This window comes from Chaetodon trifascialis, chromosome 12 (genome assembly GCF_039877785.1).
Source record: "Chaetodon trifascialis isolate fChaTrf1 chromosome 12, fChaTrf1.hap1, whole genome shotgun sequence".
NCBI lineage: Eukaryota > Metazoa > Chordata > Actinopteri > Chaetodontiformes > Chaetodontidae > Chaetodon > Chaetodon trifascialis.
Window position 1 is genome coordinate 3,058,105 of NC_092067.1, and position 17,753 is coordinate 3,075,857.

At 38.3% G+C, this 17,753-nt stretch overlaps 4 protein-coding genes and 1 pseudogene across 4 annotated transcripts; 2 read left to right on the top strand and 3 right to left on the bottom strand.

The window, feature by feature from the left end:
- Positions 1-1,344: 1,344 nt before the first annotated feature.
- Positions 1,345-3,010, bottom strand: crygs3 (crystallin, gamma S3). Its single transcript, XM_070976510.1, has 2 exons — positions 2,705-3,010; positions 1,345-1,617 (listed from the first exon to the last, which is right to left on the bottom strand). The coding sequence occupies exons 1-2, from the start codon at positions 3,008-3,010 to the stop codon at positions 1,345-1,347; spliced, it is 579 nt and encodes a 192-aa protein (XP_070832611.1).
- Positions 3,011-5,252: 2,242 nt separating this feature from the next.
- On the bottom strand, positions 5,253-6,028 carry LOC139340465 (gamma-crystallin S-1-like). The gene is made up of 3 exons (XM_070976304.1): positions 6,020-6,028; positions 5,602-5,844; positions 5,253-5,525 (listed from the first exon to the last, which is right to left on the bottom strand). Exons 1-3 carry the CDS (start codon positions 6,026-6,028, stop codon positions 5,253-5,255), a joined length of 525 nt encoding a protein of 174 aa, XP_070832405.1.
- Positions 6,029-8,408: 2,380 nt separating this feature from the next.
- On the bottom strand, positions 8,409-9,631 carry LOC139339899 (gamma-crystallin M2-like). The gene is made up of 3 exons (XM_070975327.1): positions 9,623-9,631; positions 9,191-9,433; positions 8,409-8,684 (listed from the first exon to the last, which is right to left on the bottom strand). The coding sequence occupies exons 1-3, from the start codon at positions 9,629-9,631 to the stop codon at positions 8,409-8,411; spliced, it is 528 nt and encodes a 175-aa protein (XP_070831428.1).
- A 2,475-nt stretch (positions 9,632-12,106) lies between these two features.
- LOC139339897 (gamma-crystallin M3-like) lies at positions 12,107-13,246 on the top strand (annotated as a pseudogene).
- Positions 13,247-15,727: 2,481 nt separating this feature from the next.
- Positions 15,728-16,565, top strand: LOC139339898 (gamma-crystallin M3-like). The gene is made up of 3 exons (XM_070975326.1): positions 15,728-15,736; positions 15,887-16,135; positions 16,284-16,565. Exons 1-3 carry the CDS (start codon positions 15,728-15,730, stop codon positions 16,563-16,565), a joined length of 540 nt encoding a protein of 179 aa, XP_070831427.1.
- The last annotated feature ends 1,188 nt before the right edge of the window (positions 16,566-17,753 follow it).

Genomic DNA, 17,753 nt, shown 5'->3' on the forward strand with positions numbered 1-17,753 from the left:
AAAACAAAAAGATTTTTAAGTGAGGTAACTGATTCTGGAAAATGGCTCTCAGGTATCAAAAAAAAAACCCTATTATTATGGATGTTAGGCCAATCTTAGTTTTACCTGCATACTGAGCAAGGAAAAGTCATTTCTGCCTAAATTCAAGCTACTGTTTGTTCAACAGTTTGTTTACATCTTGTTAATACTGCATTTAGAGATGTAAAGGGACTGAATTTATATTGCACTTTTCTAATCCAACAACCACTCTAAGTGGTATACAAAACAAGTTGGCATTCACCCATAGGCACAGCATCGGCAGCAATTTGGGGATCAGTAACTTGCATGTAAATTGTGGAGGCCAGGGTTCCAACCACCGACCTTCTGATAAGTGGATGGCTGCGCTACGTCCTGAGCGACAGCCCAAGTATTTCCACCATTTGCTCCTTTCTCAGTTAGGTCTAAGCTAAGCTTGTATTTCAGCCTGCAGATGTTTGTCTTGTATCTCATATATATGAACACAATAGTGCAGTAGTATTGCAATACCCAAACAATGGTTGATTGAAACAATGGACATCCACATATTCGTTATAAAGCTTATAAAGCTCCTGATAGCAGCTACTGTAGAACTTCCAAATTTAGAAACCAAACAAATGGGAATATTCTGCTTGTTATATAAGTTCCAAGCATATGATGTCAGGATATACAAACACAAACAAATTATGTCTTATTTGGCTGATCATATTTTACATTTTTCCTTTGAGGGAACCATTTGAAGCCTTTTGTAACACACAATGGTTGTCAGAAAGATGCAAAAAGCTTTTTTACTTTTCTTGTAGGCCATTCATTGATTCGTACTCCAGAACAATAGAACAGAAATTAGGCTAGACAAGTAATGAAAATGTCCACTTTCAGAAAACTGTATGGTGAGGACTTCTGTCTCAAAAGTAGTCACAATATCATGGAATGAAATATCAGAAAGTCTTAACCTGTATCCAGAAAACAACTGTCAGCCTAACCCCTAAACCTAACCCCAGCATAACTGTCTCTGTCTCTGGTGCAGCTTTATTCATTGATCCTGAGAGCTTACTTTTAAATCCTATCCATACCACTGTGTTTTTTCAAAAGCTAAGAAAGGTCCAGTGTTGGAAATGTGGTTCTGCAGTCTACTGAATGTGATCGATCTGGGAAAGATTCAGACTTCATGTTGCTCACTTATTTTAATTGGTTCAGAATTTCCTTGTAATTTATACCATCTCTTATCAGCAAAACAGAACATGGAGGAATGAGTACACTGAGCACAATCCTTTTTTATTAAATTTCCAAAGAACAGTTATGCAAAACATGAATTTTAAGAAAAACAGTCTAAAAGCTGTGGACACGGCGGAAGGAGCCAACGTTGGGATTCACGGCTGCCCACTCTGTGAAGCGGCGGTACTCTCCTTTCTCCAGCAGGTACTGGCGTCCACGGTAGTTAGGAAGCTCATAGAAGACCCAGGCACCATCCTGCACCTGGGCAGAATGAACCTCACGGAAGTGCCACTGGTCAGGCAGGTTGCTCAAATCTTCAGTGCTCTCCAACATCTGACCACTGAAATCAGGACGCTCGTAGACACGAATCCTAAACACACCAGAAGTCTGCGAGACAAAGCCCGGGAGTTCTGTTAATATCTGCACAAGAGGTGACCCAGCAGCTAAGATGGCACAAGTTCAGAAAATATACAATATGCTTTGAATATTGTTGATGCTATATGTTGTTATATAGTATATATGTTGTTTGTTTTGAGTATTTGTTTTACATTGCAACTGAAGATAAGGTTCCAAATTCCTCCTTTTTTCTTATTCCAACGTATTTTCATTAAATATCCAACTTGTCTTGTAGAAATTACATAATATAGTATTAATTTGTGTTGTTGTGTGCAGCAGGAGGTGTTAGGGGTGGATAGCTGGACATGCAACACAAAACAGGATTTTGTGGCACATTCATGTCATGTGGGAGGCAAGTGTTCACATTACAAGACAGGACAGCTGCAGAGTTGCACAAGTGAGAGTTAAAAATGGTGTGCATTAACTATATAACACGATATCCATTAAATCATTTCATTTAATTGAGAGGTAATCACATTGAACAAGGCACTTTGGCTGACCCTAGGTGGCCATGGCTTAGCTTTCAGGCACTTCTATATTATGAAGTGCCAAGTTGGATATATTGGAGCTTTCAAAATTTCTTACTTTCCCAGAAGTCATAATTACTCAGAAGTTGACATGAGTCGTATATTCATCATATCCAATATGATATGACTGTGACATGACCCTGAACTTCAAGGAGACTGGACGTTGAGTCCTGTGTGTGGTCAAGTTTAGCCAACAAAAGCACTTTGTAGGCAAAGATCATGGTTTCAATGAAATGTTAATAATCATAATAATGTTTTGACTTTTTCAATATCAATATAAACCAGAATCTTTTCCTAACTGAAATTAAGGACTGAATGCCTAAACATAACATCATGAAATGTTTAGATATTGATTTGCAAGAGCAGATTTTGTTGGAAAATACATGGTACATTCCTCAACATGCATTTGCTGTTTCAAATTAGCAGTATATAAATAGAATTTCCAGAGTGCCAGAACTACATCATTATTCATTTTGGATTGCTGAAGTACATCATACTTGCCAGCACTTACTGTAAAGTTTCTCATTGTCATGTTTTCTGGAGGAACTCACGTTTCTTATGATCCGGCAGGACCTGATGCTGTCATTATAGCCCATCCAGCGCTGGTAATCAGGATATTCCCCCCTGGTCAAAATGTACTGGTAACCCAGGTAGTTGGGCCTCTCATACAGGACCCAGGCCCCACTCTCCACACGAATAGAGTTGCAGCGGCTGAAGTGGGTGTTGAGCTCTGGACAGTCACTATGACACTCATAGTAGCGACCTTGGAAGCCTTTGTCTTCATAAAACACAATCTGGAAGAGGGCAGTGGAAATTTTATCATATACTGCCTTTGTATATGCTAACGCTGGACACATTTCTGAATTGTATAACATCCAAGATGCAACTCAGTACTTGGTAAATAACAGTCACCTAGCATGCAAACATGCAACACAGAGAACAAAAAAAAAGGAAATTGGACAGCTGATGATCAACCCAACAAATGGAGGAATGTCAAGCACAACTTGAGTCTGAGTAGATCAAGTCTCAAGCACTTGTAGTAAAAAGAATAACTTGATTGCTACTTGTCAGGGTAAAGGGTAAAGTCATTATTTATACAACTGATGCTGGAGGATTGGCCTCTTCTAACAAATCAAATAATGCAGACAGTTGATCACAAGCATTATCTGCTTGTCTGCCTACCTTTCCCACATGGTCCATGTTTGGGCCTCACACCAATTTTTGATAAGTGTTTGTTAATCCCACCTTTGACATAGACAATATTGCCCACAGGCCTGGTCCAGATTTATATATGCAGTGTATGTGGGCACACTAAAATGCACTGCCAGGTCCATCATTGTCATTTTAATTGCCTCAGCATTTATATCTGCACAATGGCTGATGCTGCAATTGTTTTAAAAATGCTCAGCTTTATACCGTGTTTACTCACTATTGCAACAGCTGACCTTTTGATCTGTCAATGCCTGATTCCAGAAACTATTTATTGATCCAATTAAATTGTCTCCTCTCAAGCTGGTACTGACACTGATGAAGTGAAGTTGGCTTGTGGCCACATAGTACTGTGGCTGTAACAACTATGGTATAGAGTACAGGTGTATTCAGACTGTCCTGTTCCACCCGCAGTTTACATCCACACACAGTCAGCTGACTGCTCTCAGGCAAGCTCTGAAAGACCTGGTGGATGGAAGGACATAGAAATAATTCTCTATTTCTATCAGCCACTAAATGTGTTTGTAGTCATGCAACACCATGATTCATTACTCAAATGAATGGAAGTTGTCCTACTTGACTGTAAAATTTGTGCTTGAACGATTGGTGCATTAGTTCATCAGTCAATCATAAAATAAATCAACAACTATTTTGAGAAAATATTCATTGTAATTTTTCAAGCAAGTGTGGAAAACAATTGGTATTTTCACTGCCTTTTTTTCTTTTTCATTACAGTAAACTTAACATTTTTGCATTTTGCACTGTTGGTCAGACAAAAGAAGCCATTTGAAGTCATTTTAATTTCATAGGCCAAATGATTAATCAATTAACAGGCTGTGGTAGGAATCCCTTTGCTTTTTGAAGATTTGTTAAACTTCTAGCTGTAATAAATCCAGGGCTGAGTTTTTGTACTGATTTGTTGAAGATGAGATATAATTTAGGGGGCGGCACGGTGACACAGCAGGTAGTGTGCGTGCCTCACAGCAAGAAGGTCGCCGGTTCGATCCCCGGGTCAGGCGGGGCATCTCTGTGTGAAGTTTGCATGTTCTTCCCGTGCTTGCGTGGGTTCTCTCCGGGTACTCCGGCTTCCTCCCACAGACCAAAAACATGCTCATTAGGTTAATTGGTGACTTAAAATTGTCCTTAGGTGTGAGTGTGAGTGTGAATGGTTGTTTGTCGATATATGTTGCCCTGCGATCGGCTGGTGACCGGCTCAGGGTGTACCCCACCTCCTGCCTGTTGACAGCTGGGATAGGCTCCACATTCAGTATAATACAATACAGGTCAAAAGCATCACAAACTGGATATATCCAAAATAGATGTGTGATAATGTTAATGACTCAACATTTTTCTAAAACAATTTCAACAAGAACATTCTAGCTTAGCTGTACCTATTAAACTAGAAACTGGATGTGAATTTTCTTTTAATCTTTACTGAGGACTTGAAAATCAGTTGTGGTGATATGTATGATATACCATACTCTATCTGTATTAGAAAAATAAATAATTGCCTGTACACTGACCATAAAGTTGCTGCTTGACCATAAAGTTGGAATAATTTTGTTTTTAGACACAATCCTCTGTTCCTATTTAAATGCATCAGTCATCACTTTTGACCAGGTGCAATGATTACATCATGTAATCAACATGTACATTATCAAGATATACACTTTATCTGTCAAGAATAAATCACATTGTCACAAAAAAATATTTTATTCCAACTTTATGAGCAATAGTGTAGTTCCATTATTCAGTCATTAATTTCTCTATATGTCATATTCTGTAAGAGAAGGCTTTAAATGAATCAGTATCAAAAATGAATAAATGAATTAGCATCAAATAAATTTATTGCAATGCATTACATTACAAGAAACTTTAAGTGGTTGAATTTCACAGCTGCATGATTCTTCTGATGGAGGCCACAGTTGCTTTTAGAGCTCCCCACTCTGAGTGGTGTCGATACTCTCCTTTCTCCAGCAGGTACTGGCGACCACAGAAGTTGGGATGTTCAAAGAAAACCCAGGAGCCTTCCAGGACCTTGCAGGACTGGACTTCATGTCTGAGCCATTTCTCTTGGACAGACTTTATGTTTTCTGTCAACTCCAAAGATTTGCCAGCAAAGTTTGGCCGGTCAAACAGCATCAGCTTGTATGGCCCCTTGGTCTGAAACAAAAACAAATATATGTTCAATCTGATGTTTGAGGAATAAAGTGTGTTTGTTTTTTGTTTGATGGCTTACATTTTTAATGATCCTGCAGGATCTGACACAATCATTGAAGCCCATCCAGTAACAGTAGTCATTGTACTCCCCTGGACCAATGACATACTGGTAGCCCATATAGTTGTTACGCTCGTACAGAACCCACCAGCCGCCCTCTACCTTGATCGAGTTGCATCGGCGGATGTAGCCATGCAGGTCAGCTGAGTCCCCTTTGCAGTCGTAGGACTTACCATGGAAGTCCCGGTCTTCGTAGAACAAAATCTGAAAAGAATAGAGAACAGGAGTATGTAAATTAAAAAAGACTTTTATTTGCATCTGTGTGTGCACATATTTTCATTTTCATTGACAAAACATCTCACGTCTGTGTTTCTGCACAAGATTTAGAGTTATTATCTCCTGCAAATATAAAACCACATTTACAAAAATTGATTCTCACCTTCTCCATCTGTGGTGCTTAAAGTACTACACACTGTAACAAATGCAGTACTTTTTATACATGGCAGAGACAATACTGCCAAATGCATGGTTAGCAGTGCATGTAACAGTTATTACAATTCAAATATTCATCTAGATGCTGCCCATTGTTCTTGTTCACTGAATTGCCTTTCCACACACAATGGTTGTTTAGCAGTGCCAAGTATCTAAACCTCTGTCACTGCTCAATTCAAAGTGATCTGAAGCATTGACCTGCAATAAATGTGATTTTTTTTTTTTTTTTTAATGGAATTTTATGTAAGCTACTGGTGACAATGGTAACAAAAATGTATCTAAAAACAAAAAAATAAAATTGTCCATTAATTAGCTTCAGCTTGTTATTTAGTTCTGGTTTTAATTAATTTCTCTGAGCTTTAAAAAAAAAAGTCAAATTCTTTCTATACAGAAGTTGATTATAAAAAATTGATTTTTGTAAGTTCCTTTGTGTGTGTCAGAACCCAGCACAATTTCTAGTTTTCTAATTTCTTTGTCTTGCATGACCATTAAGCTCTGTGGGTAGTTTGGCGCTGTATACAGATATAATAGTTATGTTGACAGGATGATGGCTAGGCCCACTTAAGCATTCAATTAGATTTTCATATTCAATGAATTAAGAAAAAAAGCACACCTGAACCTGTCTATCTCTGCTATTCACATTATGTATTTTGCAGAATGAACATGCAGTGGGACTTCTAAATCCTCTGTTTATAGTTTTATCAAGTTAAGTTTTGACCTTGCTGGGACAAATTTATAAAGTGATTAGTCAGAATATAGTTGCACTGTAATAAATGCAATCCACCTGTTCAGGAGACCACACTTATGTCTAAATGTTGCTGACATTATTATGATTTTAAATATTAATCCTTACTAACAGTTAAACAGACCAACATTGTCAGTCTGGATTTGACACCCCTAAGCACCACAATGTACACCACTATGGAATATGATTCAGTATGAAATCAAAGGATCTTTGCAAAAGACTATTTTATTTTCTGTTCGTTTAAGTTGTTAATGTAACTCTACATATTTCTACTGAGCCACCATTTTCAGTAAGTATATTTCTAACTCATTTTTACTTTATTGTGTGTTAAATTTGCAACAGGATCATTTGTACTGGTACAGATACAATACATACTAGACGGGTCTATGGTGCACGGACAATAACTTTAAACATAAACAAGTTTGTTGACCTGAAATTATGACATTGTGAAGTCAACCTACATCCCAAATCAAGGTCTGCACAGACATTTTTGTGGCTCACCAAATGGCAATATGTTGATGTTGAAATGTTTTAGCTATTAATATCTAATGGTAGCCTTTTGTAGATTAATGTTTCACTTATCTGACACTTGTCATGTTTTTCTGATTCTTGCTATATGAAGAAGAATTGGAGGGAAATTCCCCTTTATTTGTCACACAATTTTTTTCATGCACATGGACACACACGACATGCAAATTGGTGAAACTTGTCCTCCGCATTTATCCCATCCTGGTCGTCCTTTCTCCGCGGCAGACCAGGAGCAGTGGGCTGCCATCCAACCAGCACCCGGGGACCCAGTTTCTGTTCATCACCATTGGTCAGGTGGTGATCTTCTTGCATGTTTTTAGTGGGGGTTTTTAAGGAGGAAACCCCAGGTGAGCACGGGGGGGAACATGCAAACTCCACACAGAAAGGCCCCTTTCCTGGAGCAGCAGGCACTGAAGACATGGTGGAGCCACCAGCGGCCACAGCAGGATTCGAACTGGGACCTTCAAGCTGTGAGGCGACAGTGTTACCACTTGTTCCATCGTGCCACCATGCTATACCACTGTGCTATATAATCACTGTGCCTGCAAATCTTTAATATGATCTCACACCAGTATGTGTTGAAATGTAATTTGTATTGGACAATTTCATTGGTGCACACGAGAAGAGCTTAGACTAAAAGTAATCAAGATGTCAGATAACTTGATAAGACAGAATATAAACACCAGTGTAATGGGCAAGAAAGACTTTTATTGATTTGAGTGCAACACAGGGTTCTGGGGAGAAGGGTAGATGTCCACATGGAAAAAGCAGGTGGGAGGCTGAAGGGTTTTTGAATCTTAGCCCTCTAGAACTCTGAACTTCTAAAGGGGTACAAGAATTCCCTCGAAATTCTGGAAATTCAGTGGCATTAGGGCCACGGAACTCTGATCTTTTGAAAGAAATGTTGATTTAGAACCCTTTACGTATTCTAGAACTGATGCACTCACGCTCTGGAACTTATGGTTCTGGAGCTTGATTTTCTTTAGAATTCTCAAACTTCTGTGGCCTTAACATTCATATAACTCTTTTAGGGGCTGCAAAACCCTTCATGGCCACTGCTGTTCTAAAACTCTGTTATCATGCGGAAGGATCCCACAGCAGGAGAAATGGCACCCCAGTCTGTATAGCTGGGGTACTCGCCACGTTCCAGGAAGTACTGATGTCCATGGTAGTTGGGCTGCTCATAGAGGACCCATGCACCATCCATCACCACACAGGAGTGAAACTCCTGGAACTTGAGGGCCTCGTAAACCGATGGGCAATCCTTAACACATTCTGCTGCTTGGCCTCCGAAATTCTGCTTGTCATAGAATCTGATCTTCCAGGATTTTCCATACACCTTGAAAGAGTTAAAGAATTAAAGTTGATGAAATTATGTTAGTATTTACTAATTAGATTGTTTATTGTTTGACTTGATTTTTACTTCATTTATATTGAGCTCATATCTACAAATGGGTGTCTTGGCTGTTTTCCTAGTTTCCTTCAATAACTGTTGCGCACTCTGCTGCCAAATCATGAGCCTTTTATCTCTCCTTTTTGTCTGTTGGCCTTTGACTGATTACTGCTTGGTTGGTGCACTCTGTGGTATTTCACAGGAGCTGGGCACTGCAAAATTAACCCAGAAATGTGAAAAAAAATAAATTAATTAAAAAAAATAATAAAAAGCCCCAAATTTGGCTTCCTAGACAAGCTATCTCTATCTTGTTTTACATAATTTATACCTTGACATAGTGAGCTGAAACAGGTGCATTGACATTAATATTACATAAAGTCTTTACTATACTTTCAAAGCTTTGCTGCCTGTTTGGTATGTTCTAAAAAGCATCTTGTGGTTATTCAGCTTACATTTTTGATAGAGCGACATGACTTGATGCTATCATTGAATCCCATCCACTGTTGGTGATCAGGGTATTCCCCAGGGCTCAGGATGTACTGGTAGCCAGTGTAGTTGGGACGCTCGTACAGCACCCAGCAGCCACTCTCCACCTTAATGGAATTGCAGCGACTGAAGTAAGAGCGCAGGTCAGGGCAGTCAGTGCTGCACTCATAGCTTCGGCCTTGGAAATTCTTATCCTCAAAGAATACAATCTGGATGGAAGAAACAAATTCTGGTAAATTATAATTCCAATATTGTAACAAATACAACAATTTCATCTTGTGCCTAGCTGCCATTAAAATGACAGCAAAGTAGAAAAGACAGTTTACATGCAATAGAGCTACTGTCTGAAAGATCTTAAAAAAAAAAAAAAAAAAAAGAAAGCAGAATTTGCTCCTTACCTTCCCCATTGTTAATGATACTGCTTGCCTCCCACCCACTGCAGCTGTGTTGTGGTTTATATCCAAATGCAGAATGTGCAGACGAGGGAAAGCTATTGTCATCTAAATTAGCTTGATTTGCATATCAGCAAAATGGTTTGGTCAAGTTTGATTTCCCTTTGTCCACATGACCTCGTATCACAAAATTGCCAAAACTGACATGGAAAACTTATAAAGGCTAAGAGCCATACTTAATGTTAACTGCGCATTGTTTTCATTGGGTTCTGATCTATCAAGCAATTACTTGTTTGTTATTTGATACCTATCTGCAGTTCTTTTTTGTGAGACTGGAAATTATTTGGTAAATTATCTTTATTTTACTTTTTTTTTACAGGCTAAAATACAGAAAATCATTGTGAGGACAAAAATCATTACAATCTTTGACTAGTTGGCCTCATCGAACCTTGTAACTATGACATTTCACTTCATGCCAGTACTTAAGTATCTTTGTCCCACTAGAAATACACCAGTGTGCTATTTTATCTAGACAACCAGCAGGTTAGTTGTTGTTTACAGATTGTCAGTTAAACAATAGTAAAATGCAATGTAAACAAAATCAGAGACTACAGAAAATACAGAATTTCGCTGTCTTTTCAGTTCTTTCATCTCTGTTAGAAACTTTAATGCCATGACACATCATAAAGGACATTGTAAGGTCTTAATGAGTGAAAGAAACATTTTGAACATAATGAAATTAAATCTATTTCATTACACTGAATATCCTTTTCCCTACTAACAGTGATTTTTATAAAAACACAATTCAATGACAGTTCAAGCTGCAGTGCCACCTCCTTAGAAATGAACTCACAACGGGGAAAATACAGGTGAAACTAGTAACATTAATCATGGCCTCATGAAGTGGAGTGCAGCCATGGTTAATGTTATTAGTTACAACTTGTGTGACTGCAGTGAGAAAAGGTCTATTTGACTCAAAGCAAAGAGAAAATAAGGGTGTATCGTAAGAGAAGTACATACTTGATTCCATGAAGTTTTGGTTTGGATGCACCATAAAAACTTGTTAAAATGTCTGTTAAGGACCTCATTAAACCTGTTAACTTGAGTCTCATTGGAGGGCATGTGCATTCTAAACCAATGGTAAAAAATATCTGACCTGAAATCATGAATTTAAAAGAATAGCTGAATTTCCTCTACATTTGTGTGCAAATGAAATACACTGAATGTACTCTAGGAATTAGGATCTGAATAAATATCGTATGGTAAATCTAAATCGCAATTTGGAAGTACTATTTCTAGTTAATAATAAATCCATAACCTTTCTTCAATGTGCTTCTATCTATATCTCTGTTGTTATTTCATTTATATGACACAAACATAGTCTAATAATGAAGCTTTTCACACAGTATTATTGTTGATTTTGTGTTTTATGCTGAATTAAAAACAGGGCTAAAAAGGTGATGTGTAGTAGCTAAAACTAATGCAACCCACAGCCCACTATCATTTCTACCAGCATCAACCAAAGACTGACGCTGACCTCCTGTGAGTTTTCAAACTGAACTGAAAACCGTAGCCAGTTCAAATGACATCAGACATCCATCTAATCATACATACTGTGCACACCAATGGGTCTTTTTCGCCGAAAACACTTTGAATGTCACAGTAGGAAAAAACAAATGTAAAAAATAATCAAATTAATTTGGTTAAATTCCATTTAGCTACTTCAGTTTCAGGGTCCAGGGATTGTTCATGCTGACACACTGCCATGGCTCAGTGGTACATTTGAATAGAACAGAGCCACTGTTACTGTTAATAATAACTACAATGACAAGTCAAAGTGTCCGCTGTGAAAAGGCCTGTCATAAAAATATAAAGAATTAAAGGAAGTATAAGAACTACCATTAAAAAAGTAGTCAGAAGTAACTTAATGATACTAACCTTTGTAAGCTGTTGCAAATTTTGGTTCCAACAGATACTGAGTCACTCATAAAATATATTATTTATAGGCCGTTTTTCCCTTTCAGGTAATTGGCAGTAAAGAGTGAAAGGAAACATGGGAAGAGAGAGAGGATTGACATGTTTACATGGTGACTGTCGCAGCCTACCAGCCCAGGCAGAGCCCCCCTGATCTCTTTTTAGTTTTTCAAAAAGGCCAGGGCTCAAAGCTGACTTTTTCAGCCTTACTTACCACTTACTGTGGTTTAGGTGCATTTCAGGGAATCTCAAATATAACATTGAAAAAATGTGAAGTAAATGTAATAAAACAGACTTATTTAGTTATTTGAAATATTCTTAAGACATCCATTGTCTGAACTTAACAACAAATTCAAAGTATAACATATCAATTTAGACAGACAGTTCAAATTGTGATTAATTTTTCTTGTCACTAATCTTCCTCAGTCTGAGAAATGTAAAAACTGCAGCTCAGTTCTTCTCCCTCCTCTCTTGCCTTGTGTCTTCCACCCATTTTCCCTGCCTTTGTTCTGGATCATGATGGCACAAATGAAATTAACAGCGATCGCAGAGCTGCTTGTTCATCAGCTTCCAGATAATTTGAATGACAAAACCCAGTTACAGCACGTATAAAGTATAAAAGCCGCCTGGCAGCCACAGGTTGTTGGACAGATTCCCACAAACACAGATCATCAAACATGGGCAAGGTATGCAGAGAGCAGAGCAGATAACAAGCACTTTTCTGTGTAGGAGAAACTCGGCACACACAATGTAAACAAGTGGAAAAAATAAGAGAGGGACATCAGTTTAAGTTTATGAAAAAATATCTGTAGAAGACAAGGCCTGTTCCAACTCAGTTTGTACTCTTTTTTGTTGTTGTTCTCTACAGATCATCTTCTATGAGGACAGGAACTTCCAGGGGCGCTCTTATGAGTGCATGAGCGACTGCTCTGACATGTCCTCCTACCTGAGCAGGTGTGCTTCTTGCAGGGTGGAGAGCGGCTGCTTCATGGTCTACGACCGTCCCAACTACATGGGAAACCAGTACTTCCTGAGGAGAGGAGAGTATTCTGACTACATGTCTTTTGGCATGAGTGACTCTATTCGATCCTGCCGTTTAATTCCTCAGGTATGCAAGCATTTTGAAAAGATAAGCATTATTATAAATGAAAATCCACATCCAGGTACTCTTTAATGTAATGTAAGGACTGTTGGTGATTGAAAATAGTCAGTCCCTTTTATGTTCCTGCTGTGTGTTAAAATAATGGTTTGACAGTATCTACTGAGAAAGACTTGAAATTCTTACAAATATAGCATTGCACACTCACAAACACACATTTTACAACATTAACAGAAGCAAAGCTGCAATCCAAACTCTTTCCTTTGTGTATTCATCAACAGCACAGAGGTTCTTACAGGATGAGGATGTTCGAGAGGGAGAACTTCCAGGGCCAGAGTCACGAGCTTATGGAAGACTGCGACAACATCCAGGACCGCTACCGTATGTCTGACTGCCAGTCCTGCAACGTGATGGACGGCCACTGGCTGATGTACGAGCAGCCCCACTACAGAGGCAGGATGATGTACCTGAGGCCTGGAGAGTACAGGAGCATGAGAGATATGGGATACAGTGGCATGAGGCTCAGCTCTGCCAGGCGTATAATGGATTCCTGTTGAAGCGGAGGAAAAGAAATGTGCTGTCAAAATAAATAAAAGAGGAATCAAATGTCACCTTGTCATCATGTTATTTCATATCTAATAGAAGATCAGCTTTTTTTGTCTGTGAGAGTTAAAACTGCAAAACCTAACTTTAAAATGCACTAGTACATCATGTTCACCCAGCTTACTCACACATTGTATGGCAGTATTACAAGTTTAATGTAAAAAATCTATTGACATATAAATAAAGGAGAGGAAAGATACATATGCATACTGTATTATGAGGCTGTATACAAACCAAATCTTTTAAATCACCATACATGCTATGCGTGTGAATCATCTGACTCTGCAATGATCAAGCTAACAGATTACCATACACACTATAACAAGTGTAAGTCACAGTCATTTAACTATATTCTCTATTAGAACTTCATATAGTAGTAAATTTTGGGTTCTTTTAATAAACTCTCTGCATATTAAACAGCGCACATTTCCAAACAAGGCCAAGTGTTCATCTCATTACAGAGAGGGTTATATGAACACACAGTCCTGGGGAGTCATGCTGCCCTGACGCTTCTACACACATAAAAAAAAAGTGTAACTCTTAAAGGGGACCTCAACCAATTTTACACACAAAGTTCAGTTTACTCCTGAGCCTGTACAAACAGTTGTGCACTGTCTTCTGTGGCCCTGGAGGGGTTTTCTGAAGTGTGTGAAAACAATAACCCCTAATGATGTCATCAGGCCATCATCACTGAGGGTTTAGGGGTGAGTGGTCAGGACGTGTGACACAGCAGTTGTAATCTTGATCCATATTAGAGACTAAAAGATAGGACATCTCAGACTCTGCTTCTTTGATTTTGACCCCTCTTATACGGTAACTTCTACTCACTTTTCAAGCCTCCCCCCTCATACACTAGTAAATTGACTATATCTTTTCAATATCTGTGAATACATTTAGTTTATGCTCACTCCTTGTGTGACTCATTTTGCCTCAAGAAACTTTCTTTCTACAAATCATGTTTCATAATTCATTTTTTCATGGTTCATGATGTGTACAATAACTGTTCATAATGTATATACTATTCAGTTTATAATTGCTTTAGTTTTAGTTGCATATCTGAGCTGTGCATTTTGTACTTATGCAGATGGGATCTTTTCTTTTCTCACTGCCTGTGGTGATGGACACCCATGCTACATCAGAAAAGGGGAAACACCCAACAAACTCAGGGGCTCAGGGTCATTCAGCCTCTGGATTATACATTACAGACACTCTGTACAACAAACAACACACTTTCAGATCGCATCACATTATCATCGCCATTACTAAGATTTATAGATTCATAATACATTAATACATGCTGATTCTTTCAAAATATTAGTTTTAATGTTGTCAGATAAAATGTATTGTGTAAATGTAGAAAATCTGTCTTACCTGACAGAGAGGGTATGTGTTTACACCTTTAGGTCCATGTTTTACTTTATTCGTATCATTCGAAATAACAGTCTAAAAGAACATCATGGATGCAGGAAGTATTCAAATCTTTTCTGCAAGTAAAAGTAGTAACATCTCAATGTAAAAATAGAAATAAAAGCCATGCAATATAAATGTTGGCAGTAAATTATGGCAGTAGGATTCTTTGGTATTTATTATTTTTAAGTGCTTGCTCTTTGTAATACTTGCTGGCTGTAATGACTAAATTTCCCCAGTGTGTGATCAATAAAGTCCTATCTTATCTTATCTTATCTTATCTTATCTTATCTTATCTTATCTTGCTTAAGCAAAAGTAGGTAAGTATGATCATCAAATTGTACTAGATTTAATGTATCAAAGGTAAAGTTACAAGGTGCTTCACACCTGTACAGAAAATATAGTCCCATAAAATACAAGAGTGCAGAAAAATGATTAATGAGTAAGAAGCATTTCACTCTTGAAGCTGGTCAAAGTGGAGCTGATTTGAAGAATTTTGTACAGAAGGTTGTTTTACAATAAATCCCACCACTTTTTATTATATCAAACCTGAGTTTATTTGTTTTTTCTCATAAAGCCTCCTATTTTATTTTGAATAGTGTCAAAGGATTACATTTGTCATTATTCATGTCTGTGAACTGTTGAGTTCTTCAGTGAAGTTGAGAATAAGATAACAGACATCATTTTATGTATTCAGACTGATGATATGAATATAACAAAGTGCTTTTCACCACATACCTAACACTGACAGCACAAAGAGTCCCAGCTGCTATGTTTGCTGCTGTCACCCACCTGTACCCCATAGGAGAGCTGCTACATTTGGCACTGCACCAGATGCATACAGTCTGGAATAATAACCATTTACAGACCGATTTAACAAACATTATAGCCCTGTATGGAACGCTGCTGAGTAAGATATTCAAAACAATGGCTCCATAGATCATTTAACTATCATGATGGGTATAAAAGTGAGAGACAGTTTGGCTGGGCAAAGTACCAGTGCAATCAGTATAGGATTGAACGCCAAAATGGGCAGAGTAAGAGACCATTTTCATGCTTTAATTTAGGTTGCTAAATACATATACATGCACATTTACATATATGTAAACGTAACACTACAGATCATTAGCTATTTGTTAAGACTGTGAATTGTCACATTGCTTTAAAATGTACTGTTTTATTTTCAGATCATTTTCTATGAGGACAAGAACTTCCAGGGTCGCTCCTATGAGACCAGCAGTGACTGTGCTGAGCTGACCTCCTACTTGAGCCGCTGCAACTCCTGCAGGGTGGAGAGCGGCTGTTTTATGGTCTACGAACGTCCAAACTACATGGGCCACCAGATGCTGGCAAGGAGGGGAGAGTATCCCGACAACCAGCGTCTAATGGGAATGAGCATGAGTGACTGCATCCGTTCCTGCCGCATGATCCCCATGGTATGAAATTTGTGCTGACTCATGATTAGCCGTCACGTAAGTAAGGTTAAGGATACAAAAAGATTAATGAAACACTCTCCAACAGGGCGCAGAAGAACCACTTTGGATTCTTAAGTAATCTTCTGTCTTTTCATATGCCATTTAACAGCACAGAGGTCCATTTAGGATGAGGATTTACGAGAAGGAGAACTTTGGAGGTCAGATGTCCGAGGTGATGGACGACTGCGACTCCATCCAAGATCGTTACCATATGTCTGACTGCCAGTCTGCTCATGTGATGGACGGCCACTGGCTAATGTACGAGCAGCCCCACTACAGAGGCAGGATGATGTACCTGAGGCCCGGAGAGTACAGGAGCATGAGAGATATGGGAATGGGTCCCATGGACATGAGGATCGGATCCATTCGGCGTATAATGGACTCCTGTTAGAGAACTGAACAGGCTTGAGACTTTAAAATGTAATCAATAAATATGAATAAAGAAGTGATTAATTCATCATTCATGTTGAGTTTCAAAACATCAATCAGTAAGCCAGAAGGAATTTGGGGCACTATGACAAAATTACCGAGAAAATTGCATGAATTACTGGCATGCTTCTGTGTATCAAAGGACAGTTTTGGAGTCCAGTGAAAGCTGCTGTTAAGAACTGAATCCCACAGCCAAGTCCAGATTTCTTTGCCCTACTAAATCTGTTATGTCATAAAAGATGCACGTGACATTAAAATGAATTCCAAGGGATGCATATGGTAGCTCTAACTGTGCATGATTTTTCTACAAGTTTCCTGAAATTACTGCAATACATACATGGTACAATACTGTTTGTGTGCTAAGAAATACAGCAAATAAATAGAAATATAGCCCATAAGGAAGACATGTCGGTGTTTTACTAGCATGTCACTATTTCATCTTAAAGTGTCAAAATTCCAGTAATCTGACAATGCTAACAATGGCTGTAAAGCTCTGGTAATTTGCTTGCTCGTTCACTGAGACCCCACAGTAAATACAGTATTTTCAATTTCTTAATGGCCAGTATGAATAGGATGAATGATCACAACAAGCACAGAATCTTTCAACATACAAATGGGCATGTGAATGTTGTTTTTAAGACAAACTTATAAAAGTATGAGCGTACCCTTTAATGGAACAGAGTCCTCATTAATGTTAATTAATGATGTGCTTTCCTGTATTTTCCCCATTACGACCCATCAACTCCTGAGATGGAAAACATAAAAAATAAAACAAACAGTTGAAAGCTATAATGTGATTTAATTTTAACAGTGAATGAGCACAATTAGGGCAGGCAGAGCAATAAATCATGTTTTTAGTTATCTATGAGGATCCAAATGGAGAACAATACAAGTGGTGAGAAAAACGGTAACTTCTGTGTTTTTAGCATGTTCGGTCATTTTACTCTTATGGGCAAAACGAATAAGCACTGGCTTGGAAAAAAAATATACAAAGAGGGCACATGACAAATTAGGTGACAATGGTGTTAATTTGCGTCAAGACCAGTGTACACTTATGGAATATATTCAAACATTCGAAATATACGTCATTACTTTATCTCCATCGCTATTCCATTATAAAACCATGCCCACAGTGTGAGTGACCCATGTT